The sequence below is a fragment of the Desmodus rotundus genome, chromosome 7 (genome assembly GCF_022682495.2).
Source record: "Desmodus rotundus isolate HL8 chromosome 7, HLdesRot8A.1, whole genome shotgun sequence".
Lineage (NCBI taxonomy): Eukaryota > Metazoa > Chordata > Mammalia > Chiroptera > Phyllostomidae > Desmodus > Desmodus rotundus.
Genome location: NC_071393.1, coordinates 9,514,609 through 9,541,581, shown reverse-complemented (window position 1 = coordinate 9,541,581; position 26,973 = coordinate 9,514,609). Strand labels below are relative to the sequence as shown.

The 26,973-nt window shown below is 38.1% G+C and overlaps 2 protein-coding genes across 11 annotated transcripts in view; one reads left to right on the top strand and one right to left on the bottom strand.

Moving 5' to 3' along the window:
• Positions 1–1,310: 1,310 nt before the first annotated feature.
• Positions 1,311–24,121, bottom strand: LOC139441072 (proline-rich protein 36-like). Its single transcript, XM_071222100.1, has 2 exons — positions 24,059–24,121; positions 1,311–2,702 (listed from the first exon to the last, which is right to left on the bottom strand). The coding sequence occupies exons 1-2, from the start codon at positions 24,119–24,121 to the stop codon at positions 1,311–1,313; spliced, it is 1,455 nt and encodes a 484-aa protein (XP_071078201.1).
• The window catches only part of TAOK3 (TAO kinase 3), a 141,349-nt gene continuing 115,835 nt past the window's right edge, over positions 1,460–26,973 (top strand). For 4 of the 10 annotated variants that reach the window (XM_053927987.1, XM_053927982.1, XM_053927989.1 and 1 more), the window contains exon 1: positions 1,460–1,741. The gene's annotated coding sequence lies outside the window, so the exon portion shown is untranslated. Of the gene's footprint in view, positions 1,742–2,768; positions 2,918–9,940; positions 10,151–26,973 lie in introns of those variants that run through there. The other 6 variants (XM_053927988.1, XM_045200674.2, XM_053927986.2 and 3 more) reach the window with 4 other exon arrangements.

Here is a 26,973-nt window from a genome sequence, read left to right as displayed (position 1 = left end):
CCAAGTTCCCTCAAAACTAAGCTTTTACCATCTTGAAATGTCTCTGCATCCCTTCCTCAATTGGCAGAAGCCACACTGCTCAGAAGACATCTGCTTCGGAAGTCGTCTTAAAGTCCTGCCAGCCCCATTTACACAGGCCCTCTCTGCATCCCTACCACTCAGACTTCACAGGGGAGAAACACAACTGGAATGTGGCATGATTTTAAAGCAGTAGGGAAAAAATACAGTGTTTAGAAGACAAGTTTTGTCAATGGGAGTGAACACAAAAACTAGTTAACAGATGGAGAGTTTTTGAGAGTGAAGTCCTATAAACAAATCTGACAAGGCTTAGAATCAAATTGTGTTTGTAAAATGAAACAATTTCTTCGTAAACAATTGGTCAAAGTCAATAAACTTTGGGGTTTAGGGACAAGAGTAGCAGTTTTCAGTTTCATGTATTGTTTAATCAACATATCCAATTTCACAAAAATAGAAAGAATGGCTCTGTGTAACATGATGCACTTTCACCCCTGGCAGGCATCATCTTTCACCTCGGGTCAAGATGGGTCTCTGGTTATCACAGGTTGCCCTTGGGTCAAAGTTTATTATACTTTAGCTATTAGTTAACACAGAATCATTAAAACATGTGGCCCTGGAAAAGAGTATGTTGAATAGACTTGCTGAAACCTTGCTAAAGCTAACAGTTTCCCCTACCACACAGTTCCTGTTCCACCTGTAATATTTATCAAAACCCACAAACTGATTATTTCTAAAGCTCTGTCCTTGTGCCTATCAAAATGTGCCCCATCAGTGTTGAATATTTAGTTGTGCAGAGCATGCATCTAGCATACAGATTTCTTCTTCCAAGAGCATTATTAAACTGACATCTTTTGAACGCAATACAATGTAGGGCAACTCCCTTGACAAAGCTACAAAAAGAGTTTAAATTCAGAAAATATTTACAAGTACTGAGTGAATAAATGCTACATTATTTTCTGGCAGAATTACTTAGAAAGCTGTTCAAGGTCTGGCGGGAGAATGGGGTCCTCCTCAAAGGCTCTATCATGGTGGTCCAGGGGAGTCCCAGAGGGCCCCGGCCTCTGGGAGTTTCCCAAGAAAAGTAAAGGAGCGGGGAGGAGTGCCATGAACTTTGACCACAGCGCAGCACAAACAAGAATGACCGCACCCCAGGATGGCCCTTGGGTAACTGAAGTTGCAAGGTCTTCCGCGTCCGAAAAAACCCCGCCCCGTTTCATCCCGCCCACCATTAACTCCGCCAATCCTCAGGCGCCATCGACAGCTCGGCTTCTCAGGCACCTTCAATCAAGTACCTATATCCGGGCACAGGCTTGTGCCCCGCGATCAAGGAAGGTCAGTAGAGAGCCTATCAGAGTCGAGCTGGGGGCGTGGTCAGGGGCGGGGGGCGGGCGGACTGAGACCGTGGGGCGGAGCACGCTCGGCCCAGTCGGGTGCGATTGGCCACCCCTGGCAAGAGCCGCACCTCGGACAGCAGCAAGCGGCGGCAGCGGGAGGGTCCGTGTGGCTCCCGGTGGTGGTGGCGGCGGCGGTGGGGTCCTTCGTGAAAGAGTGGGACGCGACACAGAGATCGCAGGCGGGGGCTCCGCGAGGCCGGCCCGGGCACTCAGCGACCGGACTTTGGAATCCTCCTGAGGACGAGCGACAGAAGAGCGACTCGGGAACAAGTGTGGGAGAGGAAGCGGCGGCGGCGACGCCGGGCCGGGGTGGTGACAGCAGGTCTGAGGTGAGAGCACCGGGGTGCGGGACTGTGACAGCGTGAGCCTCGGCGAGGGGACCCTGGGCGGGATGAGATCGGCGAGGAGTGAGAGGAGTTCCGGGAGCGGTTTTGACAATCTGGGCTGTGGAGAGCAGACCCCCAGAAGAGCTGGGGCAGAGGGGCTGAGGGGAAACCCTAAGAGGAGCAGGGGGCAGTGAGCCTGAGAGGGGACGCCGAGACGGGTCCGGGACAGCGGGTTCGAAGAGAGCGAACCCCGAGAGGGAGGGTCCTGGACAGCGTATCTGCGAAGAAGAGACCCCGAGAGAGAGCGGGACAGCACGTCCGAGGGGAGTTTCCTAGAGGGGTCGGGACAGGTGTGAGGGAGGGTCCCCGAGGGGCCTGGGACAGCGAGTTCGAGGGGCGTCCCCGGGAGCAGCAGGGACAGCAGGTCGGATGGGGTCGGAGCAGAGGGTCTGAGGGTGCAGGGGACCTCCAGAGGGGCTGAGAGGGCAGATCTTGGGGGGCCAGGTTCCGGAGAGTGAGCGGGCCGGCGGGTCTGAGGTGTGGGGGGCCGGGTGGGGCCCTGAGCGAGCCCGGTCCCTGCGTGGGAGAGGCGCGGGAGCGTGGGTCGGGGTCGCTGCGCGGGGCAGAGGGACCGCGCTGCTCGCGGGGTCGCCAGCCAGCCGCTCTTCTCAGGGGAGGAGTGGGCGAGGCGTGGGGCCGCCCGGGCCCCCGGGACTCCGTGGGTGACTGTGGAGCGAGGATTATGTAATGAAACATCTAAGTAGAGCGCGCGGGCTGGAGGGTCTGGCAGGAGCACGGAGAGCCTGAAACGTCGAGAGGGCCGGCGGGACCTGCTCGCTGGCCCTTCCCTTTCGCTCCCAGGGTTGGGCGCGGGCGCCGAGAAAGTGAGGGGGCTTCCTGGCCTGAAGTGCTTCGCCAGCACGTGAGCAGTTGGGGCGGGCTCCTTCAGCCCATCGCAGACAAGCTGATCGAGAACGGGATCCTTTTGGACACCCACGTTTGAGGCTGATTGGGGTGTTTCTTTCCGCAGACCCTGTATTTTTCATTGTGCGTCCAGAAGGACCTAAGAAACTTTTCCAGATCTGGCAGCACCTCGATATCAATGTCTACAGTGCAGAGTGAGAGGAATATACACTAAGCGTGACTGTGAAACTATGAGATGTGGGAGGTAGTTGGAAGGTCAGACTGAATTTTGCAAAGAGCTCTTGGAGTTGCTAAACTAACAGCACTTTCCAATTAGACTTCTCATCCGGCGAGCTACCGGGACTGAGCTTTAGGTGTCATTCCAGGACGAGCCGAGGAGAGAGCGAGCTGAAACCAGGCGCAGGATGCCGTGGTGGGGGCACGTGTGTGTCTGTTAAAATGCTAAGATAAGCAGAGGAAAGGAGTAGAGGGTGGGAATTGGGGGGCAGACTCCTACTTCGAGGGATGTGAAAATTAATCTAACGACCAGGCTGGTAATTCAGAGTACTCAGCATGTGTTGTTAATACCGCCCTGGCTGCCTTTCAAAGGCTCTGTCCGGTGCTCGTGCTTTGTTACTGTTGCATCCAGCAATTTTGCAGGTGATTTTTCTACCTGTTTTTTTTTTTCTCTGTGTGTTGCTTCTCCTTCCTCCTTCTCTTTACAACAGGTTTCTTTCTAATAGGAGCAAATGTAGAAAATTTACGGTGTTGTGGAAATAATGGCGAATGTAATTCGTAGATCATTTCACAATTATTTAGATATCTTCTTTGTTTCCGGTTTAGAATGTGTCTGACTAGAAGCCTTTGCCCTTTGCCCACGTTTAGCAATGGGCAGCTTCGAAATGAGAGGGGGGAAAAAAATACTGAGTTATTTCCCAGAGACAAAATGTAGAAGGCTTACATAGCACCTCCTATTTAAAAACCCAGGATAAAAATTCCAGAAGTCATCTTCATCAGGGTGATATTAGAGGACATCTGGGGATTTTATCTTGATATTACCTGATCCAGAACACTTCTTATCTGGCTTCAGAAAGTGTGGAACCTCATGTGGTTATGAAAAATCCACCAACCAGGAGTCCTCCTCCAAGAATTGGAAGTCATGGAGATAAGAGAAACAACAACAGCAAATACAAATTTTAAATATGAGACAACTGTAATTTATTTAAGATGTATTAAGTGTAATTTTTTTCCAGAACCCTAGGTGGAATGCAAGTAAAACCAAGGTCAGCCAACACAAAAGGTTATTTGCAAGGGTCATATATTCACTCTGTAGTGCATGTAAACACCTGAAATGGTCTGCGGAAGGATTGGGAATCTCAGTACCAATAATTCTACAAAGTAATGGAACTGTTTGAGCAGATAAACTCTTTTATCATACTGGTTAGCCCATTTGTGACTCGTACAAATGGTAGTTCCTTAAGATAAAACATTGAATTTATTTACTTGTAAGAAAAGAAAGTGTTCTGATACTCCCCTGAGTGATTACTAACATAGTCATTTCAACCACATTATGTCATGATATTGATCCAGAGACATTGAAGAGAGAGATTCATTGTAATAGAATTTTTAGTGATAGGAGGGGCCTGAAATAACTGTTTATTCCTGGAGGAGAGGAGGGGTGTAGGAGGGTAGGAATTCTGTGGGAATTTATTTCCATTTGTTTCATAAAATAAAACACTAGAACTATAAATATGTGAAGTTATTACGCTTATGCTCATTTAAACTGTTTCTTTTCTGATAAAAAATATGATCAGAAGGAGAGATTAAGAAGGAGCCTTACACTTCCATATGAATGGTTACAACCACCACAGAATGTAAGTTGTTTCTGGGTTTCAGATCTTAAACTATTAGTTTAGCAGGATGCAAGTGCTGCCCAGTAATACAAAAACCCATTTTATACTTTCTTTACCACTTGAGTCCTATGCAGTCAAACCATTGTAATATCAAAGTCTACCTTGATATCTCATTTGGTTTAATGTTTAAACCAATTTGAAAAAAGTTCTCTTGCCAGTGTCAGACTTGGTGGTTTCAGTAGTATAGGAGAATGAATGAAAATTATCAGTACTTTTATTTTACAGTCTTTGTTTCAAAGCCTTTTTTCCTTTATAATCTTTTCCTCCACTCTTTGTTCCTGCCCTCTCCCCTAAAAAGAAAACAGACAGAAAGTGTCCATCTAAAAGTGTTGTGTGACTCTCCTGAGAGAAATCTGACATTTTCAGATTTCTTTTCGTTTTTCAATGAGAGATCCCTGTCAATCAGAGAATAGTTTTGAATTAGTAGTTTTGAGTTGCAAAGTAGTGTAATTAATTGCATTTCACCATAGGGAGTTTAGTTTGTAGTTATTCAGCCTTATATTTAGCCATTTAGTTGCTTCATTATTTATGAGGCTATATTAAAATTTTGTTACTATTTCTTAAACTCAGACTCAGCTTAGTAAAAAAAATAATAAGTGATATCTAGCTACCTATAATTATAGATTATATATTTTCATTTATAAACCAAAGTGTGACCTAACTCATTTCTAAGCTATGGTCCCCAGATTAAAAACAACAACTATTTAGAATTTTTATGATAACCAGTAGGAATTAAATGTTATAATTTCAGCTATACATATGTTGTTAAAGTTACCTAATACTGTGTAAATCAACATAATTTTTTTTCCTACTTGAGATTTGTTAGAGACATTGAAATGTATTTTAAGTCTTTCTAAGTTATTTCTGTATTCCAACAGAAAGACTGAACGGTCAGTTTCTTGATTTGTTAACACAGAACAGCCCCCTAACCATTGTCAGCTATCTCACAAATACACATTTTTCTTCCCCAGAGTGAGTGAGAAAAAGAAGATGGCTTGGAAGAAACATTTTATACCTAGCAAAACCTTCTCCCATTAAACAAAGCAATGTGGCCCACATGTCTTTAGCTCCCAAGCTGGAATTTGCAAGCTGGAGCCTAGTGTTTTGGGCCCTTTCATTTCACCTTCAGCCTCAGAGAAATGATGGTTAACAAAATCAACCCCACATTGTATGCTTTGATATGCTTGATATTTAATTAGTCAATTATCAAAGTACTCATTGAAAGAGTTCAGTTTTGCTTTCTTCCACTGTCTTTGGTAGACAATGGTATAACTTTTTATTTCTAGATCAAACCAGGACTTGTATATATTTATTTTTATGGAGTATGTTTCACTTTCTGTCTAGTGAGACTGGTTTGTATCCATAACAATCAAGGCTATGCCAGTCCAAACACATTTTATTTACCCATTACAATAGATGACACTAATCAACACAACATGCTCTCTTAAATAAGTTAATCACCTAATGAGTCTTGGCAGTGGGCACACAAAACAGAATCACAGTTCATGGCTAATTTTCCTTCTATTGTGAACATTAGCCTTTACTTATTGAAGGGTGTGTGTGTAAAGACACAAATATTTCCCCAAACCACGTAAATAGAAATTTTAAATGATCCAGGTCAAGATTTAATAGCTGAAATACAAAATTACAATATTTTACTCCATACACCTTTATGCTTCCATTGTCTCTTGTGCAAAAAAATCCCCTTCTGTCACTGTATACCAGTTCCTCATTTTCATGTGTTTGCCTTTTACTAGCTTATAAGCCCTTTGAGGGCAGAGATGGGTCTTGTTTATATTTGCATTTTCCCTGCCAGGTATAGTACCAGACATAAAGTATGAAGGATGCTCAATAAATGTGAATTGAAAGAGTGAATGAATTAATGATCAACAAATAAGTAGGTTATGTCCACACTTTGTTCCTATTCTCACTGAGACCTTTTCGTATATCAAAAGGGTGGCAAAAGAGAGAATGATTTGTTTGGAACACACGAACAAATGTTGGCCTTATTTATCTACCATAGAAGAAACAGAATACTGTATTGGAAGAAGGAAGGGCCTTAGTCTCAGAGATACCTAGGCACCTATTTTGGCTTTGTCACTATGCCAGCTGGCTGGCACTGGGTAAGTTACTTAAGTCGTAAAGTTCTCAATTCTCTCATCTGTAAAATAATAATACATACCTCATGGGATTCTCCTAAGGAATAAATGAAGCAATTTATGTAAAGTGCCAAGCACAGTGACAAACGCACAGGAAGTGTGTAACAAATGGTAGCTGCTTATTATTTTAATCGCTTGAAACAGTTTTTTATTGCTGGGTTTTTTTACTACTCCCAGTATCTAATCATTTGCTGAAATTCATGGCTCCTGACTCAAAAAAAAAAAAAAAAAAAGGATAATTAGTAGATTTCACACATAGGTAAATTGAGAAGTGAGAGTAAGTGACTTCCCAAGGTCATGCAGACAATGGCATTGATCACTCCCTCCAACCAAGTTTGGTTTTTCAACTCAGTACACTTTTCTACTTTATACCTCCAATGGTCCAAGAAGGAGCTAATGAGGACCTTAATAAAGTGCTGGGGAAGAAGTACTATGACAACTTTCAGTCTCCTTTTTCATCTTCCCTACGTATATGCAGTTATATGTATCCCTAAGATACAACTCTGAATTTGTCACTCTCATGCTCAAAGCCTTTAATAATCCCTCATGGCCTACTGAGTCAGTACAGATTTAGCAACCTGTTTTTAGGTTCCTATTGCCCATAATCTATATAAATATATAGATTACACGTTTATATTTCTTTGTTCCTGCCATTTTTCCCTCTAGAATGCCTTCTGTTCCTCATTCTTCAGACCTACCTCCGATGTTATCTTTCAAGAGGCCCTCTCTCATTCTCCTGCCATCTCTCTCCTTTGAATTCCCTCAGTGCTTGCTTTGTATGTTTTCTTATTACACTAACACTCTCTCTGATGTGACATTATAGGGTTTGCTCTAGTCTTATCCTTCCTACATGTCCATCTTCTTGGTTTTAAAAGGACAGTGTCTTATACATCTAATCAAGTGTCTTGCAGCTAGTATCTGCTCAATAAATATTTGTTGAATTGTATTAAATTTAAATGCTTGTCTTGGGTTCAAAGATAATATTTCAATATAATTATTGCTGCTAGAACAGAAAACAGGGGTACTTTCCAAAGTGAAGAACTCACTTCTGGCCCTAGCCGGTTGACTCCGTTGGATGGAGTTGGAGCGTCCTCACATCCACCACTAAAAGCTTGTGTGTCCCATCCGCAGTCAGGGCACATACCTATGTTTCGGATTTGATCCCCTGTGGGGGCACGTATTTGAGACAACCAATTGATGTTGCTCTCTCACATCGCTGTCTCCTCTCCTCTCCTTCTCCTTCCCTTTCCCCTCCTCCTCCCTCTTCCTTCCCCCTTCCCCTTCCCCTTCTTCTCTCTCTTCTTCCCTCCCTCCCTCAAATCAATAAATATATCCTCACACGAGGATTTTTAAAAAATTCACTTCTGAACCTCACAATTGGTCAATTCAATGCTCGTGGTAATAAGTATATGGAAATTAGCATGTTCTTATTCAGAATTATAATATTTCCTGTGCTTCCTTCAGCAGCACATACACTACAATCAGAATGATAATATTTCCTAAAGTGACCTTTGACTCTGAGTGTTCGGGATTAGTTTTGTTTCCTTATGTGATGGTTTTGTCAATAAGGAATGGGTTCTAACTTCAGGTCTTTGAAAGTTTGTTGTCTTTACTCCAGGTATTAGCAACAAATGAAATAAGATTCTCTGTCATTTGCAACAGAAGGTGGTTGTTCCCTTGAGTTAGAGGTAGAGTCTGGGAGAACTCTTACACTCTGGTCTTCAAAGCAAAGTTTCTTTGTGATATAAGCAATTTGTGAGCAGATAAACTTATTGTTATCCCTACCTTTCATATTATATTCTTTTCCATAGTGCTTACTACCTTCTGACATAACAAATAATTTATGTTTTATTTATTTGGTTGTCTTATATCCCTATGTCAGAATTTAGGGTCTATGAAAGCAGAGGTTTTTGTTTTATTCATTGCTGTATCCCCAGCTCATAGAACAATGCCTAACGTGTAGTAGGTGCTCAATAAACATTTGTTGAATGACTAGCTAGATAAATTTGGCCTTCGGAATGTCTTTATTTTGTTGGCTAGAAAGGTTTTACTTTAAACATAGGAAAGTAAAACCCTAAGAAGGTAAAGTATAGAAGAACTGGAAGAGCAGAGTTTATCTGTACATTTTACTCTCTGGGCTTCACATTTTTCTTTGAGCAACCTTGAATTTACTATATATTTGTTTTTAGTGAATGCACATAAAAGCCATTCCTGCCACCACACCATATATCCAAAGATGATTGTGTCTCACTCTGGCTAAAATCTAAGAAAACTGTTCATTGTAACAAAATCTAATGGAAGCTTCCTGACTTGACCCGTAGGCATTAAAGACTAATAAGACCAAAATTATAGTAAAATCCAGTAGAGGAGCATTACCCCATTCAAAGCACTTCGCTTGTTTTTCTTAGATGCTGATATTAACCCTGAAAATGGGTCAAATCAACCTTCAGCTGTTAATTTGGGGTTATCATTCTTCTGCATGTTCAAGTAATTGGGTTTGAAATGTGTTTTAAGCCTGAATTAAAAGAACTTAGTCACTGGTGACTCATAGTGAGAAGTTTTTCCTTTTCCCTGCTGGAACATACGCTGTTGCCTCCAACATGGCCTTCTTGAAACATTAAAAACATAAAGACGCCTACTTTTATGTACTGTGTTCTGGAAAAGTTCTTTTAGGTTGAAGGTGGTATCCTTTAATTACAGTGCTTTTTAGTAGTGGGCACTATAATTGACTTTCCAAAATCCCATACAGATTTCCTTAGTCTCTGCCCTTGTGGAAGTTTTTTCATTAAATGTATATGAAATCATCAGAAGTCTGCCAGATAGTGTGTGAATGACCACAGGGACTTGATCTGTTGTGTTCATTACTCTATTCCCAGTGCCTAGGACCGGTGCTTTAGACAGAGGAAGCAATTAATACGGATTTGCTGAGTGAAGTCACATACATTTAATAACAGTGCATCTTAGAAAAAATCATGAAAGTCTGTCAAAATAAATTTTCTCCAGCCCTTTTGAATTAGGTAATTATTAAATTACAATCAACCTAGTTTGGGAGGCTCTTGGTATGAGCCCAAGGTAGTTTTGCCCTAATAGTTCTTAGTGTTGATTGTGCCAGCCTGAAATTTCCTTGAGTGGTTCACTTAAAAAAGGAGGGGTAAATTGGCAACACCCATAGCCACTTGTACCTGTGGGAACCAATGGGAGTTGTAACAGGAAATACTTAAGCTTGCAATACCGATGGTAACGTGCGGCAGCCAGGTCACGCTGCTTTTATCTGCAGTTCCTCACTAAGGATTGTACAAAGTTTCTTGATTATTATTATATATATATACACACACACATATATGTATATATATATACATATGTTTAAAAGAGAATTAACTTTAAGTTTGAAAATTAAAATGTGAATTATTTCCATTTTCTTCGTTACCAAGGAATTGGTAAGTTATCCCCCTTTAACTAAGTTCTTTCTCTTACCTTTCTAATGTGTCCTGGGAAACCTCATTCTATCCCACAGGGTGGAAATGGGGGGCAATAGAGGGGAGCATAAATGTAAAATAAATGTAAAATTAAAATTTAAGCTGATATTATTGTCAATAATAATAATCAGTTCTAATACTTACATGACTCCATAACGGTAGGCATTGGTGAGGTTTGCAGATTTTTACAAGACATTTGTTTAGCTTGAGCAAATTTTCCTCTTTTGTACGAACTGGTGGGGAAAAAATCAGAAAAAGTTTTTAGAACATTCTTTTCAAAATGTCGAAATGTAAAGCTGTATAAAATGCTGTTGCCGTTAACTGCCTGACCAGGAAGTACTCTCTGTAAGCCTCATTTATAAAACTGTCTGTAAAAACTTCCTTTCTCGGGATGAAGGTGCTGATAGCGTGGTGTTGTTCTTACCACTTGAGTTCAGTTTTAACTTCTCTAAGTGATTAAGAGGCAGCTTTTAAAGAAAGCCACCTCTGGGGCAATCTTACTATTGCTGTAGCTAAATAAAGAATTTTTTTAAAGTCTTTTTTATGTGGGGTTGGAAATGTAGGACATGCGTTTGAGACCATCTACTGTAAGCTTGGTGTTTTGTTTTACATTTAGTATTTTATTATAAATATGGTTTATGTCTCAATATTGCTAATGAACTCTTTGTAGAATTTTCATGTGAATATTTATGGCCTTAGCTCAAAGTCCAGCTGAGAGTAATCAACCTCAAAAGTCACTGGATTCATATGCTCTATTTATTTTAATTTGTAGTTTGATACTCTACAAATAAATAACGATGGAATTTTTTTCAAAAATTGTTTGATTTTTTTTCTTTCTCCTGGATAAGCAAGGTAAATATCGAGCTGCAAATAAAATAGCAAAATCTTGTCAGAAGTCTTTTAAATTTTAAATATACTAAAGGCCATGTTTATTAAATGGATGCAGTTTGTTCTAATGATTATATTATTACTATAAAACAATATTTCAAAATCAAGCAACTCAAAATGCCATACTATTCATCCTAGAGATCTAACAAAATTACCTCCTATTTTTCTTCTTTTATAGAAGGTAAAATAGGAGGGATGCCAGAGTAATTTCTTGAATGTAATACCAAATTTAGAGACAGAAAAGTCAGAAGACTTGATCACATTTACTTTGTTTTGTAATTTTTTTGTTTTAGTACATGAGGTTACTTATTAAAATATAAAAAATAAAATATCTTAGCCATAAAGTAATAATACATGGGACTACTCTAGACCATGAAATGGAATTAGATGAAGTAGGAAAGTAAATAGTGTTTTTAATTTAACATGTCATAGTTTGTACGTTAGAAAGTTAATGCAAAATATTTTATAAACCAGGAAAGCTACTTTAATAGTTTCTTTACCAACTCTACTAGGCTCTTGGAACAAGGTTTAAATGAAATGTATGTAACTCTGACTTCCAAACTCCCAACACTCTACATGTTAATGTGTAAATTAAAGTCTTACCACTGTACCGAGGATGCATTTTCATTCTAGAAGCACTGCAGTGGATCTTACCGATTTGGGGGCTGTATTCTTTCTAATAGATAAGAAAGGAAATGAAATCGCTCAAATAATCTTTGAAATGTGATATTACACAGTGTTTTTTCTTAAAGTTGATGAATGTTAAATACTTAAAAGTACAAATTATGCGAATTTTAGTTTTTATAGATAGGGAGGCCTTTCATGATTGTCTAAGTGCTGTGTTAGCGTGCCATTTGCATCCCAGTCACAGTTTGAATGGGGTGGGGCAGAGGAAGTGGGTGGGTCTTCAGAGCAGTGACAGATTATTGCAGATTATGTGGCCGCCTGCCAAAACAGCACCAGTTGGAGGGAAAAGTGGAAGTTAACAACTACATCCTATTCATTTATTTAATAGGATGTTTACTTAACCAGTTACAACTAAACCAATTATATAACCAACTGTTTGCTGGTTTCATACACAGATGACAAATTTTAAACTTCTGAATTACTTGACATGTGGTTAACGCTCTGTTCTTCAGTTTCCCATGCTCATATTCCTTATCTACAGTCTGCAGAGATCACACTGACCCTTTCGTGGCGGACCGTGTGTTAGCAGAAATAAAAGGGGTGAGCAGAGACAGAACTTTAAGCTATAATCGCTTTATTTTCTAGTTAAAAATATTGCAGAGTTACAATGTAAGATGTCCCGTCGTTTTTAGACAATTTATATAAAACACTAATAAAAATAATCATGCCTTGTGAAGGAGTTTGTAATTCTCGATCGTTCTGGTTCAGTTTGAAATTGAGATTCTTACTGTTGCAACATAAAAGGAAGCTTTGTGGAGGAAATATGACATCTCTGACCAGATGCATAAGGAGGGAATTACAGTGGAGAGTTATTTTTAGAAGTGTCTTATGAATGTATTTTATGTACTGAGAAATAGCTTTAAGAGGTTAGTTTCTATTTCAGGGTCACTGGTGGGAGTTACATAGTTTGCTCAGATCACTGGATATTCTACTACAAAAATGACTTTTTTAAACATTTTGAAGTCACCAACCAGCCTAGTTAGTCTTGACCTGGCTGCTGTAAGTAGGAGCACTTTTTAAAATGGGACCAAAGGAGATCCTGTCAGTACCATCAAATAGTAATGTAATGTAAGTATCCTACCAAAGGAGGGGACAGTTAATTCTCATTTCACAGCGGTGTCCCATTCTCCTTCAGGAATAGAGCACAGTGTTTTCAGTTCTATAAGGAAAGATTAGAAGTGGTCTAGGGATCCACCCATTTGTATCGCTGACACAGTTCTTAGAACTGATGCTCCGCTTGCCTTTTCACAAAGTAAGTAGTGTGTCCAGGTCCCTTCTATCTTTTACTTTTCATTTCAGTCGCATATGTTTGCGGTTCGCAGTATAATCTAATGATTAACAAGAGCACGTTAGATGGACATGTCTGCCACTTACTAGCTCGCTAGCTTTGCGACCTTGTACAAACCTGTTAACTCCTGCAGCCTGAGTTTCTTCACCTGTAAAATGGACATACCTACCTCAAAAGATTATTTTGAGGATTCAGTGAGATTATGTAGCCAAAGCACAAATTCGGCCACACATTGTAAAGGAAGAGCTCAGTGAGTGATACGTTTATTTTTGGTGTTTTGGACATTTCAGTTTATTCACAGCTCTGTTAGAAAATGGCCACAGGAAGAGATATAAAACCATACACACAATCACATATAAATAATAGAACGGTTGTTATAATAATAGAAGTATTTAGAAAGTACTATGGGGGCACTCCCCTTACCACATAATGTACTTACTATACCCATTTTAAAAGGAAAGGGGAAGCAGGGGATAAATTGACTCTAGATTGAAATAATTATTAGTCAAAAAAATTAATCTGCCAAATTTAGCTTTAGTAACATTTTTCTCTTTCTTTTTTACTTCAGAGAATTTCCTTCCAATTTGATAGCACAACTCAGGAAAGCAAGGTGACAGGGTGCTGATTTCTTAATTCATTTCCTCAATAGAGTTTGTTTTCTTCTGACTGGATCACTATCAGGTATAGTCAGGACTATATCTCAAGATTTTAGATCAGCTAAAAAAAAAACCAAGCTGGGTTTTTGGGAGGTGTTTTTCACCCCCCTTGTGGAACCAGGCAGTAAAGAATATATATTTGATTATAAAGAATATCTTTCTGTTTTCATTATCTTACTCTTTGGAAGGCACATATCCTATACTGGGTCAGTTAACTTTATGTATTGAAAAACAACTAATTTTTACATGAGCAGATATTCATAGGGCTGTGTTAGCAAAGAACATATGAAATTTGGGGGCACCTGCCTTAAATTCACTAAACAAAACAATGAAACTACTTGTAGAGTACTTGTGATACATTTATGCTTTGTGAATGGATGTCTAGTGTTTGAAATTTCCAGGTCTTAATAGCATGTATTAATACTTTATTCTTTTTTATGAATAATATTTCATTCTATGGGTATCCACATTTTGTTTATACATTTATCAGTTGATGGGCATTTGACTTGTTTCCACTTTTTGGCTGTTAGGAATAATGTTGCTATTAACATTCATGTACAAGTTTTCGTGTGAACATATGTTTTCAATTCTCTTAGGTATACAGCTAGGAGTAGAATTGCTTATAATTATTTTCATAAAATAATTCAAATCCAAGAGTTTTGAAATGATTTCTTTCAGTCATTTATTCAGTCCCCCCCTCTACACTATTATTTATTTACCTAATTTGTTTCCCAGGGTTTTTCTTCAGAAATAAGGCAGAGGCAACCTTTAGCTCAGCTCCTAGTCAAGTAGCCTCTAATTTTAAATGAATATAGTCTGAGTTCAACACTGCTTACTACATTCAAGACATTATAGAGGACAAAAAAAATAATATTCCTACTGCTAGTCATAAATTAATGGAGTAAAGAAATGCCGTGTCCTTAAGCAAAGCAGAATGGCATCTATCCTGTCACATGTTGTTAAGTATTCTCTGTACATGAAGAAGGAGGAGATTACTTCTGTACCGGGAAGATGGGGTAACTTGGAGATAGAATTTGAGCTGAGTCTTGAGTACTGGGAAACTTTTCAGTGGGTGTGGTGGGATGTAATCCATGTATCTCTTAGCCCAACTCAGACGTTGTGAATGAAGTCCAGGACACTAAAGGGATAGTGGCAAATCAAAGGCCCTCAAATCAGAACAAGAGGCTTGAGCTTTAAACAGTAGATAGTGGGGTACCATTTAAGGTGTTTGAATAGGAGAGATTGATGTCATCAGGGCCTTTGAAAAGATTACTCTATCAATAGTTTGTATAATGACTTAAAGGAAGAAAGAGATAGGGAATGAGAACTTGGATGGGTAATGAGGTTCTGGAACTAGTACAGCTTCACAGGAAAGAAGGAAGGCAGCTTTTGAGAGGTTTATTGAGGGCATCAACAGCTTGGGAGAGGTAGCTGAAAACACAAGAGTGAATCAGATAAATAAGAGAAAGTGTGGAGGAAAGAGACGAGGCCCAGCACAGACCCATGCATTAAGTGGTGAGAGAAGGAGGACAGACCAGGAGATGTGGGTGGGATAGGAACTCGTACGAACCAAGAAACCACACAAACCAAGATACAAGAGCCATGTACGGACGCACTCCTTATGGGTTATGGAAGGATACAGCCTGAGAAGAATCCCACTGGATTTGGAGATTAGGAAATTGGAGCCAGGGAGTTTAATAGTCCTAGGGCCTCTTCCTGTTAGGGAAGCTTCCCCCTCCTCCCCTCAATAAATGATACCTGGAGCATATCGTAGTGGGGAAAGAAAGAATCAGCGGAGAGCCGTGGAAAATGTATGAAAAACGAGAGAAGTGAATTAGTGAAATGGGAAGGTAGGAGGATAGAGAAGTAAGAGGACATTTTTTTGGTGGTGTTGGGGAGAGGTGGTTAACCTGACAAAGGAAGACTGAAGGATAAAGACAATTGAGTACACAGAGAAATTGTAAAGGGGAATGGAGCAAAATTGAGGAAGCTTACACTGCATGGCCTCTACCTAGAATTTATAGTCTTGTTGTTTCTTAGTAGTACTCCAAATGACTAGTTTGAATTAGAAGTCTCCTTGAATTAACTCAGGCATATGTAGAAATATTGAATTCTGTCTTTCTAGCTTATATAAATGTTTTTATTTTAGCTGTGTATTGGACATATCTTTGTTTATGCCTTAAATAGATTCTCCTCCCCAAAGCATAGTTAGATGATGCAGTATATAGACTACCAGTTAGGCCTGTTGAGTCCATTTTATTCCTGCTATTTATTCAAGCTGTGTATTTTGAGTGCTAATAATAGTAGAAACTCAAGTACAGTATTTTCTTTAAAAATTAGCCTATAATCCTTAGTTTGAATTTTTTATGTAAATGTTTTATTCTCTCTAAAAGATGCCCCAAACCAATATTAATATATTTTCTGTAGAATAGGAATTTTTTAGTGATACATTCTGTAGTATAGCAAACACTATGGAGACATTTTATTCTGCACAATATTTATTTAGTTAAAAGTAATAATGATGAATACCTGTGATTTCAAAAGTATAAATTCCCTTATCTAAGATGTTGCAAAATCAGTTCTTTATTTGTTCTGATGTTGATTGTTCCTAGCAAGAACATTTGTTGATAAATAAGTAGATATGGAAGCAAAGATCTCCTAAGATCTCCTTCATTCCTTTTTTTTTTTTTTAAATCCTCACCCTGAGGATATGTTTATTGACTTTTAGAGAGAGAGAGAGAAAAAGAGAGAGAGCAAGAGAAACATTGATCAGTTGCCTCTCACGTGCTCTGACCAGGGATCCAACGTGCAACCTAGGTATGTGCCCTGACCAGGAATCAAAGGCACAAACTTCCAGGTACCAGACAACACTCCAACCACCTGAACCGCCCAGCCAGCAACCTTCATTCCTTCTAAGGTTTTCTCCTCCACACAAAATGGTAGGAAGTCCTTGACCCAAGACAGCTCTTATATAATTTTTAACAACTATCAAGTAATGTGTGCTTTTCCTTTTAATTGATAGAAAACACAGATGAGTAATTAGGAGAAAATAAAAGTTTTCTATACTAGCGATTTTTAACCTTTTTCATCTGATGGCACACATAAACTAATTACTAAAATTCTGCAGCACACCAAAATGTATATATATTTTTGCCAAACTGACAAAAAAAATAGGTATACTTTTGATTCATTCACACTGGATGGCTATTCTTGTATTGGCTGTGATCATTTTCTTTTATTTGACAATTTGAGGGGGAAGAGGTCAGTGTCCTTGACTAAATGGTCAGGCATTTCATGTTTTAAAAATTCTTCTGGCACACCAGTTGAAAATCAGAAAATGCAGACAATTGTAACTGAATAAAAATAAATTAATTAATTTTAAAAAAAGAAAAGAAAATCACTCCTCTGTACCCAATATACTCTGACATATATTTTTTAAGATTTTATTTATTTTTGAAGAGAGGGGAAGGGAGGGAGAAAGAGAGGGAAACATTAGTGTGTGGTTGCCTCTCACGTGCCCCCTACTGGGGACCTGGCCCACAACCCAGGCATGTGCCCCAACTGGGATTCGAACTGGTGACTTTTTGGTTCATAGGCTGCACCAGTGAGCCACACCAGCCAGGGCAGACTTTTTTTTTTTTTTAGATCTTTTTAAAAATTAGTAATTAGGAAGGCTATAGTGCATACATTGTTTTATAAGGTATTTTTTAACTTTAGCAATATATCATTATACCATATTAACAAATATCCATATTTCTATTTCTAAATATACTGCTTCCACATCATTTTCAAGCCAGCGTTGTTATATTCAAGGTAGATGTTTTTTCTTAGTTTTTATTTTTAGAAATTATTCTAAGTAGCTCCTTAGTTATTTTATATCCAGCACAACTCTAGGTTTCTTTGCAGTCATAGGAGATTCTACAGCAGATAAACCCTAAGAACTTGGTTTCCAACAAAATGGTTTAATTTTTTCTTTCAAATAGGGTGAGCGAATAGCATTATACTGTATGTCCCAACAGAGCCTCCCATTTGCTTAGGGATATGTCCCCCTTTCCCCCCATCGACCAGAAACACAAGTAAGTGGTGCCTGACAATCCTGTCAGCTGACAGAGCTAGAAAGGATGCGTACTTATCTCCCTAAACACAGGGCTCTCTTCCCCAGCCTTCATCTGCTCCAGAGGAACTCTCTCCCCTTCTTCCCCCGGACTGTCACCAGCCTTCCTTCCTCTTACATTCCTGCCTATTCAAGATTCTTTTGTTTAGGTTTTTCACTTCACTTCTTAGTTTGGAGCTTTTTAAAATCACCATTAAGAGGGGAGAGACTTTGGATTTGTCCCAAGTGACTAATTACTACAATAATTTAATTAATGAGTATTTCTTGTCCACTATTATAAAGGTTATATTTCAGCCTCCTTAATTTATTTTTTCTATTTTGTATTATTTAAAAGTTTTTACCCTGATCTGACCTTAAAAAAATACATGTTTTCATTCTCATCTTAGCAAAAAACTTTCCTTCAAATTTATATCACTACAGTAAATATGAATTAGTACAAGTTTAGAAGCTGCTTTCAAAAAGCAGATATGATTTAATAGGCTTAAATCATTTAATGACTAGGTGATTGAGTAGGCTAAGCTTATAAAATTTTCTAAGTGATCCTTTACTGGCTCACATCTTAGAAAAACAAATTAAAATTCTAATTCTCCTTGACAAGGTGAAGGGGTATTAACAAGAGGAAGTTGACTAGAGGGTATGTCCTGAATGGTTCAAAGAAGGACTAAAATAACAAAATGTAAATATAACGGGGGGGGGGGGGGGGGGGGGGGGGGGGGGCTTCAGACTTTTTTAAAAAGCATGACCAAAAGAAAGAAATAGTATTAGGTATGGGAAAGTAAACTACTATTATTTTAAAAAGCTATAATGCTGTTAATAGTATTAATAGTATTTTTAATTGGTCATAATTTATTTCTCAGTTAAGAAGGAGCCTTATTTATTTTTATTATTTTTAGCTAAATTCTTTCCATTAGTTTCTAATATGTACTGAGAGAGGAGGAGAGAAGAGAGGAGGGAGAGATGATTAAAAAAACAGCATGATACTGTGAGATCAAAAACTTCTAATTGCCACATATCTTTCATATTATCGAACATATGGTAAAGTGATCGTGCTGATACCACATTTCTTAGATGGGATTTCCATCATCGTCAAGGTATGAATAGATATTGTTGATGTGAGCGCTGCTGCTCCCTTGTGAGCCAGGTAAGATGGATGGTTGTGTTAGAATGAGACATTCCGTCTCTTCTGTATATGAACAGAGATTTACACCTGCATTTCTGTATAACGGAACAAATCAACTCTATAATTGCCTTATCTGAATCTAGTGGATTATATTTATTATGACACCTGTTTTTACTTTGTTTTAAAAGAATCAAGAGCTTGAATTTTTGTATTTTGGTAAATCAGAAAAAAATTTTGGAATATAAACAAGATAAAGGACAGTTGGTACATTAGGGACTTCGGGGGGGAAATGAGTAAAGTCAATATAAATAATAAAAATAGCCCTGGCTGGTGTGGCTCAGTGGATTGAGCACCAGCCTGCAAACCAAAGCGTCACCGGTTCAATTCCCAGTCAGGGTACGCACTTAGGTTGCGAGCCAGGTCCCCAATAGGTGATGCGCAAGATGCAGCCACATACTGATGTTTCTCTTCTTCTCTTTCTCCTTTCCTTCCTCTCTGTAAAAATAAATAAATAAAATCCTTTAAAAAAAACAAAGTAGAATCAGTCCATTGTCAATGCTCTAAATTTGAAAGGGTTTCTTATGTTGTAGAACTTGGAACAATTAAGTTCTGGCAAATTTTTATAAGACTTTCTAAGTTTAAAAGAAAACACTAAATCTCAACAATTTCTATCTTCAAATTATTGTCTTTAAGTACTTCTTTTAAACTAAATGTATTAATGATTTCATTTGGTATCATTCTGCCACTTTATTCTACTGCTTGCTAGTATAGTTCCCTGAACATATCGAACACTCAATAAGTATTTTTAATTATTTTACTGGCCATTTAAGTTCTGGGTGTAATGCGAACTGTCATATGTACGAAGTGCACTGAGACTCCTGAGTTTCCATGACAAATTTTTGCTTTTGATTAATAACTTTACTGCACATTAAGGCTGTCTAGACTTCACCAATGGCTGTGGAAGGAACCACTGTATAATTTTTTCTAAACCTGAGAAATACTATTAGAACTTAATGTGCAAATTTCAGGAGACCTAATAATTTCTAATTCATGATGTCTCACACAGAGTACCATCAGGTATTTCATACTGCATGTTTCCTTTTTGATAGTACACAAGTTTATGACTCTTTGTTATAATATCTGAGTAAAGAGTCTGGCATTTAGTTTGTTGCTTTCTACAGAATACTGTAGGTGATAAGTTCTAACTTTTATTATTTCAAATCTTGAACCAAATGTGCTTCTTTCTTACTTGTGTAACAAGATCTTTTCAACTTAGAGAAAATATTAACTTTACCAAGCTTTATAAAGGATAAAATACAAAGTTCTTTGATGTCATGATAATAAAACTTTCACTGATCATATTTACACAGTAGTGTCTGTTAACAAATTAGAATATAGTCTGTAACTGTCAACAGATTGAGCTTTCACGCTATCGTTCTCACTAGACACACCAGTGTTATAATAATACCAAAGCTGCCTACTCTCTGAGATGAGGAAGCCACATGACCCCTCCCAACTCCGGAATCCTATGATGTCAAGCTAATTTCAAATTAAGGAGGAAGTATTCGGCCAAAGTAAAATAGTGAAAATGTTAAAACAAGCAAATGAAAGATTATAGAAGAGTTTTGTTAGCATGGTTTAGTGGATTTGCTTGATAAACTCTTATTATAAGAGTCATTATTATGGGCAGTTTTATAGTTCAAACTGTGAGCAAAGAGGGAAGTATTTTGAAAACAGACAAAAATAAAATCAAGCCTCTTCCCCCACTTTTTTCCCTAGGTTTTCTTAGTTTGACCAGATGTGTCAACATTTCGCTGCTAGGGTGACTTAATCTGGTTACTCACTTTTTTTATATTAAATTTAATTATCCAAATTTATTGAAACTGGTAAGTTTAACTTTTAAGCATATTAAATTATTTCCACTAGAGTAAATTTTGGACACATAACTAGCCACAACATTTACACCTAATTTGGACTCGTATAGAACTTTAAAAAGTTTATGAGGTAATTGGTGAAATTTGAAAATTTGACCTTATATTTGAGGACATTAAAGTTGTTTGGTTACATTTTAAGTATACTAATGGTATAGTTATTATATATATATATATATTAATTTTTTTAGAGAGAGGGGAAAGGAGGGAGAAAGAAAGGGAGAGAAACATCAGTGTGTGGTTGCCTCTCACACATCCCCTACTTGGAACCTGGTCCACAACCCAGGCATGTGCCCTGACTGAGAATTGAACCAGCGACCCTTTGGTTCGCACGCTGGCACTCACTGAGCCACACCAGCCAGGGCATTATTATATATTTTTAAACAGTTGTTGTAGACAAGCAGTCTGAAATATTTATAGGTAAAATGGTATATGTTTCAAAATGATGGAGGGCGAAATGGGGAAGTGAATGGACCATGAGCAGATCAGTTAAAACTAGACATGAGGGGGTTCGTTATACTGTTGTATCAACTTTTCTTTATGTTTGGCATTTTCCATAATAGAAAATTCAAAAGATTACATTTAAAACTCATAAGTTTTTATATACAAAACAATTTAAATGTCTTTATTTCTTATAAAATGAAAGAAAACCATTACCTAAAATAATTGCCACACCTTGCCATTCTCCTCATAATCCATATTCCTAATTCTCACTTTGGTGTTAGAAAAGAGCTGTTAAAATTGTCACACAGTAGAAAAAGAAAACAAGGGGACTAAAGTGACTTCATTGTGCCCAGAGGAATTATATTTAACTCTTTTTGCTCTTCTTCCTTCTTTAACCTGGCAGAGAATTTTCTGTTTTGGGAAGGGGGAGAGAAGGGAGGGAGGATTCAGCCAAGGTATCATTACGTTAGAGAGATGCTATTCGGTTGTATCTGTAGGTTATCACAAATAATACATGTATATGTGCACAAAAAATGTATGGAAAGTACTCTAGTTATTGTCCATAATTCATATTTATAACATTCTCTCCAAAGATGAATATTTTAGTTACTGAAGCTCTAACTTGTTGCCAAAATGGTTATTTTGTGTTTTAAGAGAAATAAGTGCAATTCCTTAATAGCATGAGTAGTGTGTGGAAATACTCATTTATTAAAATATTAATAAATTGGCCACAACATCCAAGATTTTGTGAAGTATGAAGAATAGTTATTATTTCAAAATTTTAAAAATTGAGAAAAGGAGAACTTCAAATTAAAAATCTACTTAAAGTAGCATGCTTGTATTGGAAGACTGCAGAAAAGAACAATAAAAATGCCTAATAAATGTCTATACTTCACGGCCCTACAGTATGATTCATTAGACATATTTTTAAAGATAACAGTGTTATAAACCATCCAGGCCAGCAGTTATAAAGACCTAACTTCCACGAATGCAGTACATTTGGGAGGTGAGTTTTCTGGTAAATTGAATATCATGAGGACCAGACTTTTCATTCTCTTCAGGCCCTTGTCTTGGTTTCTCAGCTTGTCTTTTTCCTCCCTGCTGTTTACACTCCTCACTGTCATCAGAGTTAACTTTCTAAAAGAAAAATCTGATCGTCATTAACTGGCTTTAAAAACTCCAGTGCCACCACATTGCTCCTGCGAAAGCCCAAAGTGCCTTAGTGAAGCATCCTCAGTCAGAGTTACAGCTTCAGGCTTCTAGCTTCATCCTTTTTTTTATTCTCCCGGTGGAGGACTATAGGCTCAAACACAACAAACTCTTTGCTGGTCCCGTGGAATCCTGTGCCTTTCCTATACCGTTGTGCTTCTGAATTCTCTATTCCCTCTGCTTGGAATGGTATTTCTCCTCTTCCTGCATCTCACCTCAGCTGCAAGATCACATCTTTGAAGCTTTTCTCCAGTTCCCCCTGACAATGCTAATTATTCCCTCCGCTGTTTTCATAGGCACTTTCATTATGTCATTATTTTTTGTACCGTATTCTATTTGGTGGTATTTATCACCCTTTCTATTGATTGATTGTTTCATTTATTGAAAAGTTACTATGTTCATTAATTGAACAGTTACTATGTTCCAGATACTGTTTGGCACTGGAGATAGATGGTAATTAAAACAGTCGCAGTCTCTGCTCTCGTCTAGTGGAGGACACGTATATTTTTAAAAATAGTCACAAAAACATCTATATAATTACATTTGTGACATTGGTGAAGGTAGGTCTCTACTCAATACTCTCTTATGGACTGCTGACCCCGTAACTTCCCATTTCCACCCTACCAGCACACAAGGAATGCCTTACACATGAGAGCAACTCAATAAATGCTTAGAGAAATAAATGATAAATATATAACCAAACATGAATTACGTGAATTTTGTTTTTCATTTTAAACAAGAAGTTTATTTAAACAAGACGCTTGACTTGAAGGGAAACTATCTAGGATTCATTTCTTTTAGAGCAGTTTATCCTTCCTAAAGACAGATTGCCCCACATGTAACAGCTACATACAAAGGACGTTATAAAATTGTCCTTGGCTTTACAATGATAAATGAAAAACATTAAATTTCTCCAATTAAACAAGGTCTGCAAGGATTTTTATGTTGTTGTTTGTATTTTTTTTTTTAACATTAAGAGCAAAATAACTTACTGGACTATAAAGATTAGAGGTGAATGAGCATGCCACTAATGGAGAAAGGGGTATTTTCACAGAACCTGTATTTTTCCCCACCCCATCTCCATTTGATGTCGATCAAAACATACCATTGGCCATTTAGTTTTTAAAAATGCAAATGGTTGTGCACATACATCAGTTACTTTATGAACTGTGCAGTAAAGGAATGTGGAAAGGGAAAATGAAAGAATGGAGAGAAGTATATTGTAGTAGTCAGGATGCGGTGGATCCAAGCTGCAGATTTCTAATTGAGAATGTCTTCTCGGTCTGGAGCTCTAAAGGAAAGTAGCAGCTTCCCTTGTCAGTAGACACCTGTGTCTGCTCCTGGAACACAGGTTGTATCCTCCATTTCCAACTGTGCAGGTGTGTCTGTTTCACTGATTGGCTGCCCGTCAAATCAGAATCTGATCCGCCTCTAGACAAACCCTGCCGTTCACAATAGGCTTCCTTTAGTTTACTAAGTAGTGTATGCCACTTAATCTTAAACTGCACCACAGAACCATCCTGCCCCGCCACCTTCAAATTGATACGATCGTTGTTCTCAGTCTTGACTCCTTCCTTGGGCTGTTCGTCGGCCATGGCGAGCACCGAGTCTCCTCAGCTGCCACCACAAAAGGGGTACCAGCTCCGCACCGACCGAGCCCACATAAATTTTTTAGATTAAACTTTATTTGAGATTCTGTAGATTCACACACAGTGGTAAGAAATACCATAGAGATACCTCACATACTCTTTACCTAGTTTCCCCCAAGGATAACATCTTACAAAATATAGTACAATATCACAACTGGAAAACCCTATCGTTCAGATTTCCCCCAGCTGGTTTTACTGGTACTGGTGTGTGCACATGTGTATGTTTCTGTGTAGTTAGATCTGTGCAATTTTTCACATGTTAGGTTTGTATGTCTACCACCACAGTCGGGAGAGAGAGCAGTTCCATCACCACAAGTCTACCCCCATCCCTTTCCCCCGAGCCCTTGTCCTCAACCCCTGGCGACCGCTAATCTGTCCTGCATTTCTATGATTTTGTCGTACAAGTGGAATCATACAGAATGGAAAGTTTGGGGACTGGCCTTTTCTTCCACTTGGTATAATTCTCTGGGGTTTCTTCCAAGTTGTTGTATATATCAATAGTGCCTTCCTTTTTATTGATAAATAGTATTCCACAGTATGGGTGTATTATGTTCATTTAATCATTTTTCCATGGAAGGACATCTGGGTTGTCTCCCATGTGGGGCTATTATGAATAATGTTTCTGTGAACATTCATGTATAGGTTTTTATGTGAATATAAATTTTCATTTTTCTAGGATAAATGCCTAGGGCATTTCAGTTGGGCAAATTCAGTTGCTGGGCTGTATGGCAATTGCACGTTCAGTTTTATAAATACCACCCTATTTCCCAGAGAGCTGTGCTATTTTACATGTGAAAGAGCAGTGTAGGAGAGATCCAGTTTCTCCGTATTTTCACCAACATTGGGTCATGTCACTATTTCTTATTTTAGCCTTTCTGATAGGTGTATAGTAATATCTCATTGTGCTTTTTAATTTTCATTGACTAGTAAAATTGAACATCTTTTCATGTGCCTATCTGGCATTTCATATCCTCTTCAGTGAGATTTCTGTTTATGTCTTTTGCACAATTTCCAGTTGGATTTCTTTTGTAGTTGAGTTTTGAGAGTTCTTGGTATAACTCATATACTGCTTTTTTGTTGGATATGTGGTTTGCAAATATTTTCTTTCAGTCTGTAGCTTGTCTCTTCATCCCTTTAATGGGGTTGCTTGCAGAGCAAAGGTTTTAAATTTGATTAGGTACAATTTATTAATATTTCTTTTTATGCGTCTTAGTGACAATTCAAAGGACTTTGGACTATTGCTAGATCCCAAAGAGTTTCCCCCATGCTTTTTTTCTAAACATTTTATTGCTTTATGTTTACATTAAATCTATAATACATTTTGAGTTAAGTTTTGTATGAGATATGAATTTTAGGTCAAGGTTTATTTTGTAGCTGACGGATGTCCAATTGCTCGAACACCATTTTTTGTAAAGGTATCCTTCCTCTATTGAACTACTTTTGCACATTTGTCAAAAATCAATTGGGCATATTTGTGTTTGTCTGTTTCTGGGTTCTCTATTCTGCTCAATTGATCTATATGTCTGTCTCTCCACCAGTACCAAACTGTCTTCATTACTGTAGCAATATACTAATATTTACTAGTATTCTTTTTCAAGATTGTTTAGCTATTCCAGTTCTTTTGCCTTTCCACATAAATTTTAAAATAAGTTGGCCTATACCTGCAAAAATACCTTTCTGGGATTTTGAGAGGAATTACACAACAACTATACATCAGTTTGGAGAGAACTGACATCTTTTCTATGTTGAACCTTCCAATCCTTAAACATGGGATGTCTCCTCATTTATTTAGCTCTGATTTTTTTCATCAACATTTTGTGCTTTTTAGCATGCAGATTATGTATACATTTTAAGTTTATACCTCAGCATTTGATTTTCTTTGGCATGATTGTGGATGGTACTGTTTTTAATGTCAGCTTCCAGATGTTTGTTAGTATGTAGAAATGAAATTGAATTTTATGGACTGATCTCATATATTTGTGACCTTGTTTAACTTACTTATTAGTTGTAGTGTTTCCTATAGATTCCTTGGAATTTTCTACATTGACACTTTTTCTATAAGTAGTGACCATTTTACTTTTTTTCTTTTTAATCTGTATGACTTTCATTTCTTTCTCTTGCCTAATTGCCCAGGCTGAACCTTCAATACAACGCTGAATAGAATTGGCAAGAGTAGATATCTTTATCTTGTTTCTGAACTTAGGGAGAAAACATGTGGTCTTCCACCTTTAAGTATGATACTTGCTATGTTTTTCATTATAGATGCTCTTTATCAAATGAGGTAATTTTCCTCTACTCCTAACTTGCTAAGAGTTTCTGTCATAAACGAATGTTGGATGTTGTCAGATGCTTTTTCTGCATCGATTGATATGATCATATGATTTGTCTTTAGTCTGTTGATAAGATAGATTATATTCAAATATTGAACCACCCTTGCATACCTTAAATAAATCCCGTTTGATTGTGATATATAATTCCTTTCTTACATTGTTGGACACAATTTGGTAATATTTTGTTGAGGGTTTTTGTGGCTAAGTCCATGAGAGATAGTGGTTTATAGGTTTTTTTTAAAGGAAAACTTCGATTTGGGTGTCATGGTGACGATGGCCTCATAAAATGAGTTGGGAAATGTCCCCTCTTCTTCTATTTTCCAGAAGAGATTGTATAAAACTGTTGTTAATTCTTCTTTTAAGTTGTTTGGTAAAATTATCCAGTGAAGCCATCTGAGCCTAGGAATTACTTCTTCTGGAGCCTATGCGTTACTGTTCCTCCATGGTTACAGACCTATTCAATGGTAC